Raw genomic sequence first — 22,260 nt, forward strand, 5'->3', positions numbered from 1 at the left:
ATTTGTTAGGTTATAATGAAGTAGTTGTGTTTGATTTTTGTGTTTCTCAACTGGAGCAAATAGCCTACCTGTTCGTCTGTTCGTACGGACTCAAGTGACATTATGGGATGAATATCGGTGTTTATTCCCTACAAACTTGTACTTGTGGAAAAAAGATTGCTTATGGAAAGAAAATATGTTGCTTAAAGATCAAAGAAAAAAAAACATAATGCCAACTCACGGAGAACGTCTGTCTGTCTGTCTGTTCCGACATTTGCATTTTATATTTTTTTCTCTCTTCGTATGACATTTTCCACATACACCAGTGGATGCTTCATCTCATTGCACAGAATGAACCTCATTTATCTAGACGCACAAAAAATATTTCAATTATCTGTCTTAAGATAATTGTGCATGTCCGGAGTTGAACGTCTGATATCAATAACTTCAAAACAGTGATAAAGACTCTTCTAGACACTAATACTATCTCTTACTCCGCACAGATATAGAAACAAGTGAGATAATGTGCGGTATTATGTATGGGTAAGAGTTCGTATTAAGACGACCGTAGGGAGTCTTATCGAACTCTTACCCATATAACTGCAAATCGGCTCTTACAACTCGATATCAGATAAAAATATAGGAAGTGTCACCTCTTTAATTAAGCATAACATTATTTTTCCCCAGCAGTCACGTACAAACAAGGATGGGGTCCAATTACTTAATCTGGCATGTAAAACAATGAGTTTTCAACAATACCTAGGATTGTTAATGCAATTCATTCCTGTCATATGAAACAAAATAATGTTTTGCTTACTTTTCTAGAAAATATAAAACAGTCAGCAATTAATAATTGACATTTTTCATAGAGTTTAAAGGATATCAAAAAGTTACTGTGTTCACATTTGTCTCTGGGAGCTGAGCTCCCCGTGCATTATCTATGTAATAAATTTGAATTGCTACAGTGTTATCAGCCTTTTTAGAAACACCTGACCTGGCTAATTAAAATATGCCAATCACAATTTTCACTATCAGCACTGGTTTCTTCATGAAATAGCGGCTACACTAATTACTGCCGAGTAAGAGCCGATTTGCAGTTATAAAAATTAAACTCTTCAGTGCTTTATTATCTTCCTTTTGATATTTAATAATGCTTGACCTGAGAATAACAAGAATTTGATTAGCTCATTGCACGGTTATATAGACCAGTGAGATGGAATGCAGTGTCTGTAACTATAATACATGTAGTTACACATTCGCTTGCCTTATAAATAAAGCATTTATTTTTAAACTGTGTCCTTGATGCTTGGTATATAATTATTTTAGATGGTCTTGTATATATTTGATTGGAGTAAGTGTCACTTTTGTCAATGTAAATACAACCAGACTTATAAAAATAGATTTTTACACTTTTTACATAGGTATCTCATCTCCGGAGAGCTTCAAGACCTATATTCGTTACGTACGAACGAATTTAGATTTCAGGAGGTAATGCCTTCCGACGAATATAGCTCCCAATCACGAACCGCGTCACAAAGAAAATGTTTACAGCTTGAATTATTTTGTGATAGTTCTACCACTTATTCTATCATCATCATAATCGTCATCATTATCATCAAAGTCAACAATCATCAACCCAATATTCATCAACGTCGCCCTCATCATGAAATTCATCATCCTCATCAGTATTATCATAGGAGGCAACAATCATCACCTACATTATCATAATCAAAATCACGGTCATCATTGCATTCATTAAAATCATCATAATTATTATTATAATCATCATCATCATCTTACTATCATCACCAAAATATCATATCATCATCGACATCATTAAAATACAATCATCATTTTCATCATTATCATCATCATTAAAAACATCTTCATCATCATAATCATCCCTCCTATTATCATCATTATCATCAAGTTTATAATTATTTATTTTAATAATTATTATTTTTAGCATCATCACTTCTATAAATTTTTTTCTTTTCGCTAGTTTTAAGTCTTTATGAATGACCTAAACTCATCAATTTTCAAATGTTTGTTTTTTAGGCCGATCTGTATGCAGGAGCTATATTTATAGAACAGTCTCTCAACTGGAACATTTATACAGCAATATTACTACTTCTGGCAGTGGCTGCTGTATTTACTGTAGCAGGTACTGTTATATTACTAATATATATCGCCAGCATGGTCCTCCAATTTGTCATTTGGTGCAAAAGACTCCGAGTATTCCCGCTTATCAGAGCAATTCGCCACCGATATATCAATTATTACACAGGTTGCTGATACGGTATATATGATGATAAATGACTGAACGACATCAGTGTTCTATCTATCCGTATATCCCTACAGTAGTCTGTGTAGTTTATAATACTGCAAATTATTTTATTTTTATTTTAAAAGAATTAAATTAACAATGTATTAAACATTGTCTATTTATCTTTGATGTCTCAAGGAACAATTCGGTATTTATGCGTTTTCGAAATAAGCAATGTTATTGTTTTTAAAGAGATCGTTTTACACTAGAATTATAACATTATCTTTATCAATGATATATTCTACTCTTTGTCATTGAAACCTTTCCCATCTATGAAACTGTTGATTGATATACATTTATTCTTTGAATATCTAAATTAATCTCTAATATGAAAAAGGCAAAGCCGATTTACTTTTACCGTGAAATAGTATAAAATAATCGTTCATTTTCCGTTTTAAAACTGTCATTCGGTAGTTTTGCTTCCTTTTATTCTGGTTCCCTGTCCTATTCTAGTCTACGCATCCATTTTCAATCAGAATTCCTCGGCTTTTATAGTTATCTTGTCATTCGAAAAGTTGCGATGTGTCAATTCAGTACTTCCGACAAAAGTTTTCAAAACTATCACTATCTAGCAGGTACTTGCGTAACTGTAAAGTAATTTCGAGCTCGCTATAAAAGTACAAAGGATAGGGTAAAAATTATGTCAGCATTATACAAACCGGGGCTTATTCGTATTAAAATATTGTATTTTAGAATATTATTAAATTTCTTTTATAAACTATTAACGAAAACAGCAATATGGATGTCATGTTGGCTAATATTCAATGTATAATGATGGTTTATTAATGATAAAATAAAAAATGCTTGATGAGCAAAGAACGAATGGACGCCCGTCGTCAGCATAGATGCATCATGGGAGTATTTAGTCACGATACACGACGTCTCAGCCAATGAGAATACGAGAAATGTATTTGCAGTATTATAAACTGTTTTATGCTCTTCTGTACAGAAAAACTTTAAAATGTGCAAAATGTAAAACATGAAAATATATGGTTTTATACTGCATGAAACAACTTGTATTACACATCAGTTTTATATTAGTTTGTACAATGTTAAATTACATTTTTAATAATTCTTGACATCTTACCAAAATACGAGGTGTGTTTGTTAAGTTTCTGGATTAATTATTAGTATTTATTATCAAATTACAGCTTCATCACAGTATTGTTTAAAAAGAACCCTGAACGATTTTATAAAAATGCAAATTCTCATTGACAAAAAGTTTTTTAAGAAACAGCAAACGTAGACTGTTTTCACTAAAGAGCGTAAAAATACAAGTATAGAATATGATTTAAGACTTCCAATTGCTACAGGTTTAACGTACATGTAGTCATTATTTCGGTGTAACTTTTCACTATTTTATTGAAGTAACATACTATTTTAATCATAAAAACGTAGTCAACTGTTTACGATGTAGAAAACATTGTTATTCGTGGGTGTGTCCGTTCTTCGCTGTATATTAAGCATCGTTTAAAAATGTTTAAAACAAATCAAAATTCGAGAATTTTTTATACATTATTATTTTTATGGAAATAATAAGTTGACTTGTACACGTGCCATTGCAATTTAACAACGTTGTGTTATTACATATTTAGTGTATTGCTTATATGACACCGACGAACAATTGAAGTTCACGCAGAAAGAAAAAATAAGTTATAAGTATCATAAAGTCTAGTCACACAAAGTTACTGGAAGGACTTGAAGATATACTGGCTAAGTTTCGCCTTAGTGAACCTTATGTCAGGCGAGTTCAGGCTATCATAATCGAAGATAGACGACGGTCGGTGCAGGGAATTTATGATGCGTCTGGAATCCGGATGCTCACAAACATTTTAAAAACTTATAACGTGTCTGCTTGATGGAGGACAAGCTACATGTCGTTGGCTTAATACTACAAACCCGTATGTCATTTTTTGTCATTTTTAGAAAATAGCGTTTGAAAGTTTGAACTGTTATAACTTTTTAATGATAAACCGTATAAAGATAAAATTTTCAGTGAATTTAGGAATCGGTATGTTATACATATATACCAAATTTTATTTCAGTGCATACAATTTTAAAGCTAAAATCACAAATTATTTATTTTTTATTTTTCATAATAAATAAGAAAACACATACATATTCTGAATTCTAAAACCCCATTCGGGAGATACTGGGTTGTTAGCAAAACATTTAGGTCATTTCTACACCATTAAAGCGACATACGGGTTCTAAGTGAAATATTTATTATAGTGTAATAATTTTCGGCTAGAAACATAGCAACAATTCAAGTAAAAAATACCATTAATTAACTTCTCCTACTGTGTAATATATTACACGTCTGTTTGAAAATCAATGCTACTATCAAATGATATCTACATCAATTTTTCAAAAGTATGCATTTGTTATGTTACATATTTATCAACCGTGGGTATCCGACGATGCGTTTCTGTCACATACCTATGTTGCTATAATGTTTCAATTTTTTATTTAGAGTGTACATCAAGTAGAAGCTTTTCGTACTTTAGAAAACAGCGTTGAATCTGAAACAATTTGTCCTGATAGCATCTAGATGTAAACAAAGTGGTTTTTTGTCTTCCATTAACTACAACTTCATGGATGATCAAAATGCAAATGGAAAAAAAGGGTTCAGCTATATAGCCAATGAGTACCCTTTCAAAAAGTGTAAAAACTTGAAAATAAGAAGCTTTCGGAAACAAAAAAATTATAGTCCATATCGAGGCTGTCCGAAATGGTTATCATCCGAATAAATGTAGTATTTACATATTTAACATTCAAGACATTTACTATATAATTCAAAATGATGTTAGAGCTATAAAAACTAAATCATCAATATATGTATATTACAGTCAGGTAATATACTATAATTATCTTAAAATAAATGACTAAAGGTTTGTCAAATATTTGGTTGTGATTAAGTAGGCAGCCATTACAGATGTGTTATGTATCACGTGGTACAAAATCAGAATGTTTGATTGGACGAGAAGTTACTGGAGTCTAGAATTAAAGTTTGATGTAAATAGCGAGTTACGGGTTTGTGGAATTGGAAATAAACATATTTATGTTAGTTCTACAACTACATAAGTATGTTCACTGTGAAGAGCTCACCGAGACGAAAAAAATGATATAAAAATCTCAATTTTGCCAAAAATCGAGTTACGGGGTTGTTGAATTAACCCGACGATGTAGCGAGAGTTTTTTTCTGAAAAATGTAACGTTGTCGTTGAATTTGCGACGAGTAACTCTGTCAGACTGCGGCTAATAGGTGTTCTGTATGTTTAATATGTTGTATTAATTAACCAAAAATTTGTTTGTTTTTCTCACCTAAGAACTTCACGAACACACTTCGTATAGAATTTTAAAATAAAATATCTTAAAATTCATTGTCTATTTTAATTATATTTGAGTACTTCTTGTTTGTGAATTGATTAATTGACAACTTATAACTAATTACAGAGCAAAAACAGAGTGCCTAGAGGTTTGGAACGTTTTTCCTCTTACAGTCGGCATGAAGGTCTCGTCTATGTTATTAAAACCTGTTTCATAACAATGCAGAATAACTGCTATAAGAAAATATCGAAAATATTCCGTCTCTTTCAGTTTCCTTCGATGTTGGTTCAAAAAAATAATGAACAACTGACATTTCGGAATTGAAATAAAAATGACCGTTCATGCCTTTATAAGTGATATACTATGATATGATACGGAACAGAAAAAAACTGTAAGAAAACAATTAACCCATTACTTCATGAGCATTTTGTGAAAAATGGCTGTTTTTTATTGAAAAGTCTCCCATTACAAGTTCAAATTGCTATAATACTATAAAAACTGCTTCAACACTAATCAAACTTGGCACAAATGTTGACTGGACCATTGCCCTTGCAACAACATGCTCAGGCTTAAATTTTCTGTTACCATGGCAACGAGGGGACATCTCAAAATTGCCAAAAATCACTATTTTGCGTTGATTTTTTCCATTATAATTGATTTCAAAGTGCTGCAACTTCTCAATGGATTGAGATAGAGTCAAATGCTTTTCAGCGTTGGTTACACGTTACTTTATGATCAATCTGGGGTCATTTATAGCCTCTCACAAGTCCAAAATTTTCTTGGCGATGAGGGGCACTCCGCCCCCCTTCAAACCCCCCAAACAGAAGGGGGCACATCCCCCTTCTGGCAACCCCCTGATGTATCTTTTGGTTGGGGGGCCGCGCCGAAAAAGTGGTCACTTTTTTTAACAACATTTCTCAAACAAAAACAAGAGTTAAAGGGCCTAAATAATGCATTTTTTCACCATTTGAGACAACAAAAAGGGGGGGGGGGGAAAAAGGCGTTAAAAGGCGTGTATATGAAGTAATGGGTTAAAGCTAATATCTAAAATAGTGACCACATGATTAGATGTCTTTGATAGTGAACTGAACATACTTAAATTATGGTTCTTCTTACTTTTAACTAACATTTGCACAAAGTACTCAGAGTTGAGTTTTTGTGATAGCAATGCTGACCGCCGTTTTTCACAGATTATTTTAACAAAATCTTCATAACCAGTTGTTAGATTTTTGTCAAAATTTCACAGGAATGATCTTAAGGTGGCCCTTTACAACAGAAGGACGGTGACTCCATTTTTTTATCAATTTGTTTCAATCATGTTTCTTGATACATAATTTATTTTAGTTCGATTGTGTTTAAAGCTATTAGCATATAAAAACAATTAGGAATCTGCTCCTAATACCTACTAGTCCTAGTACTAAGCAATGAGTGTGAAATTTGTTGCTCAGAGAACCACATCACTTAAATCTTACCGGCCAGCAATCCTTTAATTTCTAGTCCGGCGCGTCAACCGTACGCCTGATAGCGTAGATTTTTATAAGAAAACGCATTTTAATTAACTTCCCTCCAACATCTGTTTATCATTTTGCATTACCTCTAGGTTTTATGACGACTTTTCAGCTTTCCTGAGGCCCTACAAGTAAAGTTGAAAAGTCGCCATATGACCTTTTCAGTGTTGGTGCGACTAAAAACCCAACCAAAACAATAAATCAATGAAAATAGTTCTCTATAACAAAAAAGTCATGCGATAAGGGTCCAAAATTTGTCCAGGACATAGACATATAGGGAAACGCATTTTTTCTTTCAAAAATTTCAGGTTATTAGGCTTATTTGTATGATTGCTTAGTGACCTTTACAGCAAAACGTAGACAACTTATATCATTTATTCCGCTGGAATATAAAAAAAATGTCTCTGGGTCACTTGTTACGTTGAATTTTATAGGAAACGCAAAACGTTGACACTAGAATACAAATAGCTTCGGTATTTGGACTGTAACATCATCTTGTAGTCATCTATCTATATATTTAATTATGCCCCACCACACCAGCGTGGGGAGATGTATATGGTCCTTGTGGTCACTTAGTAAACAAATTTATATGTGAAAATAATCTGTATCCGTTTGTAATGAATCTTTGATATTTGGCCCATAGCATTGCAAAGTGGATTTCTATGAAAGTTTAACCAATCATAAGACCTAGGGTAACCAATGACTTATTTCTGCATTGAAGAAGTATGATCGTTTCTAGCTATGGACTCGGGTGAGCGATCTAAGGCCGTTAATTGTCTGTGTATAGATGCAAAATAGGATTACAAACGAAACAAACAAAAGATGCAAGTGGACGAGTATGCTTGATTCAATAGCTCTTGCTAATGCTTTGCGCTTTATTGGTGGTTGACATGGTTTTAGAAACTTCTCTTTACTTTAGTGTTGCTCAATATAAATCAGCGTAACAGCTTTTATGTTATGTATATGTTTCTTTTATGTTAAACATTATATTGTTAAAATCGCACAATATTACAGGTAGAAAATGACATCTAAACATACATGTATTCAAGCCTATTGTCTTCTATAATAATTATAAATATTTAAACATTCTGAGAGACAGATGGGAAATTGTTTACACATACACTTGATATTAATTTACTGTAATAATAAGAGCTTTTTAGAAAAGTGTAATAATCTTCCTAAGAGAACGGTAAAACTACTTCCATATTAGATGATACCTTTACTGAACAAATAAGTTTAAGTACACAGATTTGATAAAGTTTCGTTTATAGCGAAGAAAAAGAATAGAGGTATTGTTACAGTCATGGCGTCGTTGCCGTTGTCGCAAACTTGTACCTGGATCATAACTTTTTAAGGTTTTGGTGTATTGTCTTCATTCTTGGCCACAACAACCCTTGTGACAAGACCTTAAACTTCATTCATGCATGATCTTGACCTTCAAGGACAAATGTTTTAATGTTACTTGATTTTTGTTGTTTTTTTGTTTTTGTTTTTTTTTTTGCTTTTAGTGGCTATAATTTTGTCATTTTTGAATGGATTGTCTTCAAACTTCAACACAACAATCTTTTAGGATAGACATTTAAGTTAACCAGACACACCTTGACCTTATTATTGAAATTATTGAAATTTTCTTTTAATTTTCACGGATTTTTATCTAATTGACTGTAAACGGGGATTATCTTCATACTTGAAAAAAAATCTTTTTGACAAGACGTTTTAAAAGGTTGAATGCGCTGTGACTTTGACCTTAAATTGACATTGGCCGTCAGGTCAAATTAATGAAAATCTTCTTCTTTTTTTTCTTAACTGACTGTTGTTATTTATTAATGGATTAACTTCATATTTAGACACAACATATTTAAAGGCAGTGCTTTTTATGTTGATCAGACTCAAATTGACTTTGTCCCATGCATGACCTTGACCTTAAAGGTCAAATTATTAAATTTCCACTGATTATTACTATAATTGGCTTGGTAAATATTCAATGAATTATCTTCAAATTTGGACAAAACAACCTTTTGGACATTACCTTCTAAAGGATTGAACGGACCTTGACCTTGAGCTTTAAGTGACATTGACCGTCAAGGTCAAGTTATTGAATTTTGGTGAAGTTGACATAATTTTGTTATTTATTTACGGATTTGATTCATACATGGACAAAACAACACTTGTAATGGACATGTTGAATAATTATGATATGACCTTGACCTTTAAATGACTGCCCGTCAGATGATTGAATTTTGCTTAAAATTGTCTTAACTTTGTCAATGATTCATACTTGCACAAAATAAGTGTGACTAGACAAACCAATTACGATAAAAAGAGAAAAAAACTTTTAATTTTCCTTTTAAAGATTTGTTAAAAGCGTTTATTTGTTTGCGTTTAGAAAAAGTAAAATAGGTCGAGCGTTGCCCACGCGGCTCTTGTTTTTTCTTTTGTTAAAATTGTATAAGCGAATTTTTTTCAACTTATTATAAAATGCATGACTATATACATGTATTTCCTTTCTTAAAAAAGTGGTGGTATTTCTTTGTACTTATATATATATTATACCATCATTATAATGTTCAACGTAACTTTTGATTTGTCTATCTGGTTGAACTATTTTAATAATACATAAAAGTACATCTAAAATTATTGCCATTTTCATTATTTTTATTGTGAAAACATGTCGATAAAGCTGACATTTTACAGGTGGTCTAACGGCAGTGATATGGACAGATTTTATACAAACAATTATCATGGTTTTGGGGGCCATTACATTAATGATTCTAGGTAAGTTCAACGATCTATGCTGTTCACGAAATATTTAGTTTATCAAATCATGTTTATTGTATATTTAACATATGAACTTTAATTAAGACAATGTTTTATGTTGGTGAAAGATATTTGTTATATCACACATACATGTATTATAACCAGTGAATAAAACTACATTTATACAATTAAACATTTCATGATACAGGTTCGAAGTTATTGCAAATGTTTGAACAATCGTAAATTGTAGGACACGTGATGAAATAATTCATTTAACTTAAGATATTTATATTATTTACACAGCTTTTGTAAAAGTTGGCGGATTTCGTGGAATGGTTGAGAAATATCCTCTAGCAGTATCTAATTATTCGCGGGAAACTAACGACACGTGTAGTGCACCACGTGCAGATTACATGCACTTGTTCCGTGACCCAGTTAACGGAGATATCCCATGGCCAGGTTTGGTCGGAATAACAATAAACTCTATATGGTACTGGTGCTCAGATCAGGTAAATGTCATTCTTATAGATGTGTGAAGTTGGCGGCCCAGCGGCTATTGTGTTAAATTTAGACATAACCAGAACAGTAAATAGTATATACATATATAAAGTCTGGTCTCCATCCACAACAGTCTGGTCTCCCTGCACTCGCTGACCTCTCTGGCGGTATGTTCAGTCAAACATGAATTATAAAAAGACTGGAACAAAACTGAAATGTTTGAAAAACCTAGTCATTTTACATAATATGACAAAAGCATGAGTGTGAATATTAAAATAAATGTTTGTAAAAATATTTTTAAGTACATGTATTATTATCGTATAATACCTAATTGTGACATAAGACATTAAGAGGCGTGATATTTCATTTGTGCTCTTCTTGTAGTCTTAAAATACATGTACCTTAAAACACAAGAACAATATATTGCGTTAATATTTCATTTATTGGTATTATTTTTCATATATTATATAACAATCAGGCGCGTAGCTAGCCTATAAAGAATGTGGATTCAAAATAATGTAGGGGGGTTCAGGGGGCATGCCCCCCCCCCCCCTGAAAATTTTGAAATAAATGGTGCAATTTGGTGCGTTTTGGGGCCTCCGGAGAGCTTTCTTGACCAACGAAAATCCATTTATTTTAGCATAAAAATGGAGATGAATAGCTTTACTTTCGTTTATTTCAACTAGTCTACATTTCACAGCAAGTCTAACTTGCGGCCTTTGCTGGCCGCAAACTCGTTAATGATAATATCAATTTGTTTACATTTCGAAAATACGGCGCGTGCAAACTTCCGACTTTGAAGAGCTGCAAAGGCCGACAACTTTTCAAAAAAAAATACTACGGTATGGTGTACGATTTAGGCTATATGATTTATAAAGTATTCAGTGTGGTAATTATCAGATCTGGCGAACGCGGCTGAATTTCAAACCACATTTTTTTTTACTAAAAAAATTTTTTTGGTCAAAATAATGTGGATTCAGCTGCGTACTCGCGTATAGGCAGCTACGCGCCTGACAATAGTGCTTGAACGAACAACTAATGTTTCGATATTACATCAACTATTTCAGGTGATTGTACAGCGAGCTCTTGCCGGTAAAACTTACGACCATGCCAAAGCCGGTACAATCCTGTGTTCATACATCAAAATTTTACCACTCTTCATGCTCGTGTTTCCAGGAATGATTGCCCGCATTCTTTTCCCTGGTACCATTTTGATACTTTTCATATTGCATTTTTGTGTGCGTGTGTGTGTGCGTGCGCCTGTTTGTCTTAAAACTTTAATCTTAACCATTCCGTCTACAGCGATAAGCTCTACCTGCCAGGCCCACTTAAAAGTCAGAGTGTCAAAGATCAAAGTCACCACATCTGCAAAGTCACTAGAGAAATGGCTTCATTTGAACGTAGCACTTGTTTTCTAACTGACATCATACTGGTCTGTAATATTTATAAGTCATATTTTAACTACATTTGTACTGTAAATTAAAATGACAGACATGTATTGTCTACACAAGTACTGAATGTATACATACATAATTTTACATCATCAGTTTTGAAAGTTACACCTTTGATATGTTCTCATTAGTGTTTTAAAGCTTTAAACGCCTTAATTAAATGTGAAATGAAAGATTGTGTCTACATTCTGTTGTACTGTACTGTACTGTACTGTACTGTACTGTACTGAACTGTTGAAAAACGAGTATTTCCGCAGTTATAACTTATGATTATTATTGGAATCCTACCGGTTTTTAAGACGAACTTGTATATCTGCCCTTGTTTTGTATGTTAAAAAAATATAGTCTTGGAAAAAAGTTCTACGTTCTTCTTAATACCTCCATCAGCAGAACGGACAACATTAGGCATTATATTTCTTTTCACTGGTTACAATCTGGTCAAAAAGTTGGCTAAGTTAAGTTTTTTTTTAACCCTGCGATGTCCTTTTCTTCGAAAAATACAAAAATATCTAAATTAAAATTTTCAGAAACTGTTGGATGTGCTGACCCAGATATATGTATGGAAGTATGTGGATCACCTTCAGGATGTTCTAACGTTGCCTATCCCCAACTTGTCATTAACTTAATGCCTCCAGGTTAGTTCTTATTTGCCAGCCGTCATGACAGAATAGCTAATGTTGATAACGTTTCATTGAATCAATTACTTACCATACTTGTAAATTCAAACACACATTTCTGTCACATTGGAAGATAGTCAATCAGCATACGGAACATTAGCAATTCGGAATACATGTATCTACACCTATCAATGTACTAGAGATTCTCCCCATTGGTTAAGATAATTCCATGCAAAAGTGCAAATTGTAGGAAATTCTGCAAAATTGTTTTAAGTATCGACGCTCAACATTGACACTTGTTTTCTCTAACCTGTACTTTACAATTTCAGTGGTTTGTCGACTTTTTTTTGCAATCACTTGACAAATTTCTAACATAAATGTATAAATAATTAGGAGAATGTAGCATTTACATATGTAAAACAATTAACACTCCCCTTGATTTTATTTTTTTTACAAATAAACACACATTGGTAGTAGGTAAATTAATACGTTTGTTGTTGTTGTTGTTGTTATTGAAGGAGCCCGAGGTATGATGTTAGCGGTAATGTTGTCTGCTCTGATGTCATCACTGACGTCAATATTCAACAGCAGCAGTACAATATTTGCCATGGATATATGGACACATATACGATGTAAGGCTAGTGAACTAGAACTTATGATAGTTGGAAGGTGAGTCTTAATGTGAAAATAAAAATATATTTACTGTATATTGTCCATTATTAATTTATATAGATAGTTATACTACAAATTGAAGCAATAAAGTGTTGTTTCTTAAGAATGCATTAAACTATTTTAAGACTGCATTTATGTTTTTTTTAAAACACAACCTTTGGAAAGCCATTTAACAGTTATCCTGGCAAAGTAGGTTGTTTAAGGTTACTGATCTTGTAGCGTTTGCTCCTCACAGCAAGGAACATTGCATTATTAAATGTAAGGAAGCTGTCCAGCTTTCTTATGGAAGGTCGTTGGTTCAACTCTGGTGCCCGCTGGTGCCTTTTATAACATATTTGAGGCCACAAAAACTTATATGAACTTAATATTGTTGGTACTTCTTGAACAAAAAACAACAGAAAATAAACAAAAAAATCGCACACAAAACAACTTCTTGTCATGCCTATGTATAATAGCAACGAATAGCCGACAGACAAGAATGTATAAAACATTCGCTCTAGCTTTAAGAGAACTCCACTAAGATATTATTACCTAAAATAGAAAACAATTCACTCAAAAATTCTATAAATCGATTTTCTATTCATTTCGGACTATAGTTTTATTTATCTTTTTATATCTTTCTGTTTAAAATGCTACTGTTAATCTATGTAAGGTTTTCAAATATTTATGTTTTAAGCCTTTTGGCCCGTAACGGAGCTTCTTAAAACCACAGTAACGCTGACGTTCCAGTATTATTTGTATTAATTTTTCAGAGTGTTTGTAGTAGTGTTGGTAGTCATCAGTATTGTCTGGATCCCGGTATTACGTCATGCCAGTGCACAACTGTACGTTTATATACAAGAAGTCTCTAGTTTTTTACAGCCCCCTATATGCTGTATATTTCTACTGGCCATCTTCTGGCCGAGACTTAACGAGAAGGTAACAGTGATATTATACATTTATTGTATCTTTTCAATTTTCATTTACAGACCGCACACACAGCTGACTAGTTAAATTGGAAAAAATAAAAGTTAATCCATTTATAAACTTAAACATACGTTAATTTTATCACTTATTAATTTAATGATTGAAAGGACGTTTCACGTGGTATTTTATGTGGAGCGAATTGTCATTAATTTGAGGTAGATTGGTACTAAAACTTGGCGAATCGTCAGTTAAACTAGTTAGTTAAAAAAGACATAACAAGGTTTGCTACAGAATATTTAATGTAGGAGACGAAATAATGTCTTTAACGAAATGCCTCATTAGCAGATTGATTTGTACAGGTTTTGTGTATGTTTTGATTCGAATCTTGTCTGATACATTCATTTTTGAGGGAGAATCAGCTATCCCTCAAGCCTAAGAAATATCATTGGTTCTACCCAGGTGCGCGAGTCGTGGGTAGTGATTTTTTGAACACTAATGGAGACGGCAATACCAACGGCAATTAACAATTTTGCTAAATAATTTGATACCCTGTACAATTATTTGAAAATACCTATTAAAATATATGCAAAGAGCAATAATGCGGCATAATTATGTACATACATATTCTGAAGTTTCTGATTTCGTGCTTCAAACAGATTCAGTTGTGGATGATAATGGATGCTAAGCTACAACCTTTGATGTAAACTCGAAATAGAATGTTTGAAACTGATTCGTTGCAGAAATAATGATTTATACGTGAACATATCCAAATTCAGTAATACTAAAAATATTGCGTTACCTGTAAATGGCTACCGGGCTATTAACCGTGTATTAAAGACCACGTGACTGTCAACAGTTGTTATGTATTTCAGGGAGCATTCTTCGGTCTTGTAACAGGGATGCTTGTGGGAATAGCACGGTTTATAGGAGAGTATGCTTACGGTAAAGTTTCCTGTGGTGAAGATCCTACAAGTGTTCCAGCAATCATCAGAAACTTTCATTACCTTTATTTCTCCGTCTTCTTGTTTTTGTTGACTGGAATAGTGGCTGCACTCATCTCTTTGTGTACCAAACCTATAGACGAACGCTGTGTAAGTCAGTTCACATTTATTACCACCATATAGACGAACTTTTTTCACTAGTTGTAATCTTACTTTTTGTAGATTATTATACATATACTTACAACAACACGTGCTATGTGGCAGTTGTAGGCTGCCCCGTAGTCAGTGTAATCATATTTTTGGCACTTCGGGGTAATTGATGCCAATTCTTTCAGTGTTGATATGAAATCACTGAGTTTGGTATTTTTACATGACGGAATGGCAGTATTTTGATATAGGTAAATACTAACTACTAATGTGCAAATTTTACATCACTCGCTTAGATTGTTCAGCCCTGGTTAACATTTTCTGTGACGGTGTATTTTCTCGGAAACTATCGAACTTTCCATTTCAAACTTGATATGCATGTTCACTATCGAAATATTACAACATTTCAGAAGGGCAGATAACCCTAAAATTCATTTTTGCAAAGTTATGCCCCCTTTTGACCTATTTTTTTCTTCTACGGTCAATGTCTTAAAATCAGTCGAAGTTAATTACTTCAAACTTTTAGTACTTGTCCCATTTATAAATGTCCCATTCATTTCTTAAGGGAAGGTAACTTTATTATTTATTTTTCTCAATTATGCGCACTTTTTTACCTAATTTTTTCATGTACATTTCCAAAAATATATCAAAGATGTACACTTTACACTTTGAACTGCGAGTACGTTTTGAAATGCGTTTTTTAAGGGGCAGGTAATCCTGAAAGCCATTTTGCTTAATAATTTCCGCCTCTCTACGTTGATTTTATTCAACTTTCCAGCAGTGAGAAAAGTTGAGCACAGGTCTTGTTTAATTATACTACGCATCATGTGTACCAGTTTAACGGAGTATTTAAACATATCTTTTTAAAAGAAGCCATTGTGTTTTTTGTCTGATAAAAAACTATACAAGTAAGTTTTCTTTTATTAGCTATATAGGTTAACTTTTTGGAGCCGTCACAGTAAAGAACCTAGGATAAACATAGACACATGGTTGGCAGACGAACGTGTATCTAGCGGAACCGGAAGTGAGACGTCGGTACAGTCACAGGAACAAGAACTGAAAATGCTGAAATCAAATAAAGAAAACGGTAAATGAAAACGCGACAAAAAAGAGCTCGAGTATGGGTCAAATTGGTAAAAAAAATTGTCACATGACTCGAAAATAGAAAAAAATAATCTTGTTAACACTCTAAAGTCTATTTTTTTATTCCTAGTTCGTATATGGGTCATCTGAGGTCAACAACCCAAATATGGAAAAACCTTGTCAATACTCAAGGGGTAACATTTTAGCCCAAATATCATGGAAATTAGTCAGAAAGGTCGTCCGATTATATATTCTCAATTTATATATGTGTCATCTTGGTCAAAAACTTCGTCATAGAGACCGAATAAGGAAAATCTTTTGTTAACAATCTTGATGTACCATTTCAAGCCCAAGTATCCTAAGTTTATTTCGTTGATTTCTAGCTCAAGATCGAATATTGGTCATCTGCGGTCAAAAAGACTGTGTTTTGATTATTTCTAGGTCATGATTAATTATGGATCATTTGGGGGGAAAAAACTAGGTCACAGGCACCTTATATTAGAAAACCTTATAAAATATTTTGAGACTACAGTTTCATGTGTTTTGTCTAAGATCTATAAAGCTACCTTGTTTGGTATTTTAATCATCTCATTTTATGATACTTAATAATGCTTGTTATACTTTAGGTTATAATATATATAGCCTTTATTTATTGTCCGATGTCTTTTATTTGTAGTACAAACATACCTCAACTTTAGTCACTTAGATCAAGGACAAGGTTACGGGTGTTTATTTCATATCTTCATATTGAGGATGATTTTTTATCCCTCCCCCCCCCACGCCCCCCGAAGGGCGGTATATTAAAATCGCACCGTCCGTCCGTCTGTCTGTCTGTCTGTCTGTCCCAACTTCATTCGTGTCCGGACAATAACTTTGTCATACATGGACGGATTTTGAAATAGCTTGGCATAAATATCTACCACATCAAGACGATGGGTTGCGTCCAAGAACCACGTCCCTAACTTAAAGGTCAAGGTCACACTTAATTTTATTCACATTATCACAATAAGAGTTAATAGGTACACACATTCGTGTCCGGGCTGTAACTTTGTCATGCGTCAAAGGATTTTAGAATAATTTGGCATAAATGTCTACCACATCAAGACAATGTGTCGTGTCTATGAATTACGTCCCTACCTTAAAGGTCAATGACACACTGCCATTTTGAAGTTCACTTTATTACAATTAGAGTTTATATAGGTACACATATTTGTGTTCGGACTGTAACTTTGTCATGCATCGAAGGATTTTAGAATAATTTGGCATAAATGTCTACCACATCAAGACAATGTGTCGTGTCTATGAATTACGTCCCTACCTCAAAGGTCAAGGTCACAATGCCATTTTGAAGTTCACTTTATTACAATTAGAGTTTATATAGGTACACATATTTGTGTCCGGACTGTAACTTTGTCATGCATTAAAGGATTTTAAAATAACTAGGCATAAATGTCAACCACATCAAGACGACATGTCAAGTCCAAGACTCCTGTCCCTTACTTCAAGGTCAAGGTCACACTTCTAGTTTGAAGGTACTCCTCTCTCGAGAAGATACACATTCATGTCTGGACTGTAACTTTGTCTTACATGGAAGGTCTAGGTCACTCTGATAGTTTGAAGATACTTATAAGAAGAGTTTGAAGGTACTCATTAGTTTCCAAACTGTAATATTGTCATGCATTGTCATGCACTTTAAAATAACTTGGCATAAATGTCTACCACATCAAGGTGATGTGTCGCATCCAAGACCCTTGTCTCAAGGTGTTAAGTTTGCCATAAATAGCTCTTCATTTCACAAGAACAATATTAAGCAGTTAGTTACTTTCATTATCTTTTCTTTTCATAATACCTGCATGCTTAAGAAACCTTTTCGGGGGCATTCGTCACTTGCGTGACAGCTCTTGTTTCATAGTGTTCTTTAAAGGTTTACTGCGTAGTGGAACATGCCCTCTTGTCTATCAGCTCTTATTTGTATTTTACATATTCAATACTCATATGGCAAGGTCTTAATTTTAAAAACTAAAACAATTCTCTCGCGAAGGGCTTACAAATATTCATTCAAATCGCCAACAGTTTAAAGGATAATCATTTTGACGTAGATAATTCAAATGATACGTGGATACGGTTGTGGCCGAGTGATAATGGCCACTTTCGTCCAGGAGGATTATAACGTTACCAAAATGTCGGGTTAAAGATGAGTCCTGACACTGGGATCAGCATCTGGAAAAATTAGCATTAGAACTCTACATTGTATGACTTCAAACTTAACTAAAAATAAAAAGAATCTTGCTGCAATCAGCTACTGACAACTGATATTGAATATGAACTTTTACCATTTCAGGATCTGTGATAGCAGACGATACGACAGACACTCTGATAAAAGAAGAAAAAGAAACGGGATTAAATAAAGTTAATTTTGATCATACTAAAGACCCCGAGGTGCTTGAAGTTGTATTTACCAAGAAAGGTAAAACATGATTATTGTTAGCCCAAATAATTACCTTTAACGCTAGTAAATGTATCCAAGAAAAAAGTACCACTTTAAATGGAATATAATCATGTCAAGTTTTGAAACTTTTCATGGGCTTATCAATTAAATCAAAATTAATATAATATTAATAAATAAACAATGCCAGTATATATATATATATAACACATAGGTTTGAGGTCTCTATAGATGATGGCAATTTGTTGTTAACTAACATTTGTGTTATTTTATTACCCTGATCAAATTCTGCAATGATCTAATATCCTCATCTAGATCTAACAATATTAAATCAGCTCAACTCTCATTACCTTGCGCTGTTGAACTTGAGAGTTTACTTATTATTTGAGCATATGCTAGTTTTTGCCGATCATACGTTTAATTTAAATATCACAAATAAACTCACTGGTACAGTTTACTAGTTGTACATCAACTTTATACATTCCATCTTGACCATGCGAAACATGAAAATAAAGTTTTAAAAGGTCTGTCTCCACACGTCACGGTATTTGACTTTTAATTGTAGCAGTGAATTAATTTTATATCATGAAAGTTGTATATTACAGGACAAGTTACATGGTACCGACGTGTAGGTAACTGGATTTGTGGATTAGAAAACATGGAGCAAACCATTCATAAACAGGTATAACATACATTATAAATTATGTTCCATGACAAAAATACTTATTTTAAACAGTAAATTAAAGAGCCTGTATGTTCTGCAATCTTCCTTAAAATTCTGGTTTCCGACTTTGTATTTGTTCCTCGAGCTGGTTACCTGCCTTGTTATGGCTACAGTAAGGAAAGTGAAAAAATAAATTTGTCGATTATTAGCTAGTTTATATTTAAAAATGCCATACAGTGCCGTATAAGAGCAACACAGTATGAACTTACACTGACAGTTTTACTGTTTTTCCCAAATATTTGCATAATTTACCATAACTATATGTTCAGGTTTGTCTGTCTGTCATGTTCATATATTTAACATATTCGGCTTTAAATTACATGTACATGATTGTAAAATAACCATATAAAGAGATTTTGGTGAGCAAAATCTTACAATTGTTAAAGCCTTATAACAAGAAAGGTTTTAACATTGGAGCATTTAGTTCGGTAACTGTTCAAATGTTTTGTTTTTTTGTTAACAAATTATTAAAATCACGATTTTATGCTAAAAAATCAGAAATGGAAGACAAAAAAACAAAACAACACAGTATTGAATAACAATTACCTATATTTTTCCTTCAGGTAGAGCGTGATGATATGTTAAACGTGACTGAGAAGAGAAGATGGAAGGTTGTATCTAACATTAGTGCTGTTATAAGTATGATTCTGATGCTGTTTCTAGCTATATATTTCGCTTAAAGAGACTTACTACAACTAAAGCTATAAGGACCAAAACATGCATGAAGAATTCGCTTTTTACTATGTGGTTTGATATGTTTGAACTTTAATTAGCAAGAAATCAAAAATTAAAGCAGTCAAGACCCACTGGATAAAGGAGAAAGTAAAAAAATATTTTCGGTTCGGTACCTTGCCGTTTTAGTGAATAGACGTTGTTATGTGTTAAAAGTGTTTGGAGTGTTTAACATCAGAAAAATCATTTATATCTCTATGATTGATTTTAATATTTGAAAAATGTTGAAGAGTGAAGTGTCCTTTCAATGATGTAACTGAAGATATGATGACAGATATGGTTTCGAATTGGTTAAAATATGCATATTACACTTTCTGTTGATCTTTCCCTTTATTGATATAATTGTGATTTCCTGATTTTATCCAATATTTTAGAATGAAAGCATGTGCTTCTTTTTTATAGGCCTTTACTAACATGCATTAAATGTTAACATTTCGCAAGCAATAGCCATAGTGCTTGAATTGTTTCATTCTAAAACAGGCGTGGAAAAATTGTTTTCTACAAGGGTCATGTCGTATGTTTCCTCATATGACACCTTAAAGTGAATTGCTGCATGATGAATGGTCTGTTATACAATCATAATTATGTTGATTATATAGACGTGTAGTCACGTGTGACAATAACATAGATGTTCAGTCACGTGTGACAATAACATAGATGTTCAGTCACGGATGCTTGTGTGAGATAAACGACCGGTATATAGCAGATAATAAATAATTTGTTCCAGAGGAAAATATTGTAATTCATCTTATAAATAATTTATAAGAATATCTAAATGATACATTTCTATTGTTTTGTCAATAATTGAACTAATTCTGAGAAATGTTCATGCTCATTGTAGACAAATTCATTTTAAAAATGTATTTTATAAGATATCATATTTTTACATAAAACAGTGTTTGCATGTAGAGGCTGTAGCAGAAAACTTCGTTATCTGGTAACATAAGGCATTAAATCACATTATTTGTATTGATAGTGAGTTTTTTGTATTACATATACACTCCATTTTAATGATGTTATCAAAAATTAAAGCAGTCAAGACCCACTGGATAAAGGAGAAAGTAAAAAAATATTTTCGGTTCGGTACCTTGCCGTTTTAGTGAATAGACGTTGTTATGTGTTAAAAGTGTTTGGAGTGTTTAACTTCAGAAAAATCATTTATATCTCTATGATTGATTTTAATATTTGAAAAATGTTGAAGAGTGAAGTGTCCTTTCAATGATGTAACTGAAGATATGATGACAGATATGGTTTCGAATTGGTTAAAATATGCATATTACACTTTCTGTTGATCTTTCCCTTGATTGATATAATTGTGATTTCCTGATTTTATCCAATATTTTAGAATGAAAGCATGTGCTTCTTTTTTATAGGCCTTTACTAACATGCATTAAATGTTAACATTTCGCAAGCAATAGCCATAGTGCTTGAATTGTTTCATTCTAAAACAGGCGTGGAAAAATTGTTTTCTACAAGGGTCATGTCGTATGTTTCCTCATATGACACCTTAAAGTGAATTGCTGCATGATGAATGGTCTGTTATACAATCATAATTATGTTGATTATATAGACGTGTAGTCACGTGTGACAATAACATAGATGTTCAGTCACGTGTGACAATAACATAGATGTTCAGTCACGGATGCTTGTGTGAGATAAACGACCCGGTATATAGCAGATAATAAAAAATTTGTTCCAGAGGAAAATATTGTAATTCATCTTATAAATAATTTATAAGAATATCTAAATGATACATTTCTATTGTTTTGTCAATAATTGAACTAATTCTGAGAAATGTTCATGCTCATTGTAGACAAATTCATTTTAAAAATGTATTTTATAAGATATCATATTTTTACATAAAACAGTGTTTGCATGTAGAGGCTGTAGCAGAAAACTTCGTTATCTGGTAACATAAGGCATTAAATCACATTATTTGTATTGATAGTGAGTTTTTTGTATTACATATACACTCCATTTTAATGATGTTATAATAGACGGTGCATGTACAACATAAATTGTTTATCTATAATAGTTTCATTGTTCGAAACATGTTGATGATAAGTTACAATGATGGATAAATATTTATGTACATACATTAATATATATAGTGTTTACAATGTATAACTGTGTAATGTTCAAA

The 22,260-nt window shown here is 32.8% G+C and overlaps 1 protein-coding gene across 1 annotated transcript in view; it reads left to right on the top strand.

The window, feature by feature from the left end:
* The window catches only part of LOC132740806 (sodium/glucose cotransporter 4-like), a 34,235-nt gene extending 13,115 nt beyond the window's left edge, over window positions 1-21,120 (top strand). Inside the window, exons 6-17 of the mRNA XM_060728808.1 lie at window positions 2,038-2,143; window positions 9,838-9,918; window positions 10,204-10,409; window positions 11,466-11,601; window positions 12,377-12,484; window positions 12,985-13,135; window positions 13,891-14,056; window positions 14,917-15,135; window positions 16,060-16,219; window positions 18,557-18,682; window positions 19,267-19,343; window positions 19,949-21,120. Of these exons, the coding sequence (XP_060584791.1) occupies window positions 2,038-2,143; window positions 9,838-9,918; window positions 10,204-10,409; window positions 11,466-11,601; window positions 12,377-12,484; window positions 12,985-13,135; window positions 13,891-14,056; window positions 14,917-15,135; window positions 16,060-16,219; window positions 18,557-18,682; window positions 19,267-19,343; window positions 19,949-20,065 (1,653 nt within the window). The 3' untranslated portion in view covers window positions 20,066-21,120. The remainder of the gene's footprint in view (window positions 1-2,037; window positions 2,144-9,837; window positions 9,919-10,203; window positions 10,410-11,465; window positions 11,602-12,376; window positions 12,485-12,984; window positions 13,136-13,890; window positions 14,057-14,916; window positions 15,136-16,059; window positions 16,220-18,556; window positions 18,683-19,266; window positions 19,344-19,948) is intronic.
* Window positions 21,121-22,260: the final 1,140 nt, after the last annotated feature.

This window comes from Ruditapes philippinarum, unplaced genomic scaffold (genome assembly GCF_026571515.1).
Source record: "Ruditapes philippinarum isolate M1 unplaced genomic scaffold, ASM2657151v2 ctg215_1_1_1_1, whole genome shotgun sequence".
NCBI classification, from domain to species: domain Eukaryota; kingdom Metazoa; phylum Mollusca; class Bivalvia; order Venerida; family Veneridae; genus Ruditapes; species Ruditapes philippinarum.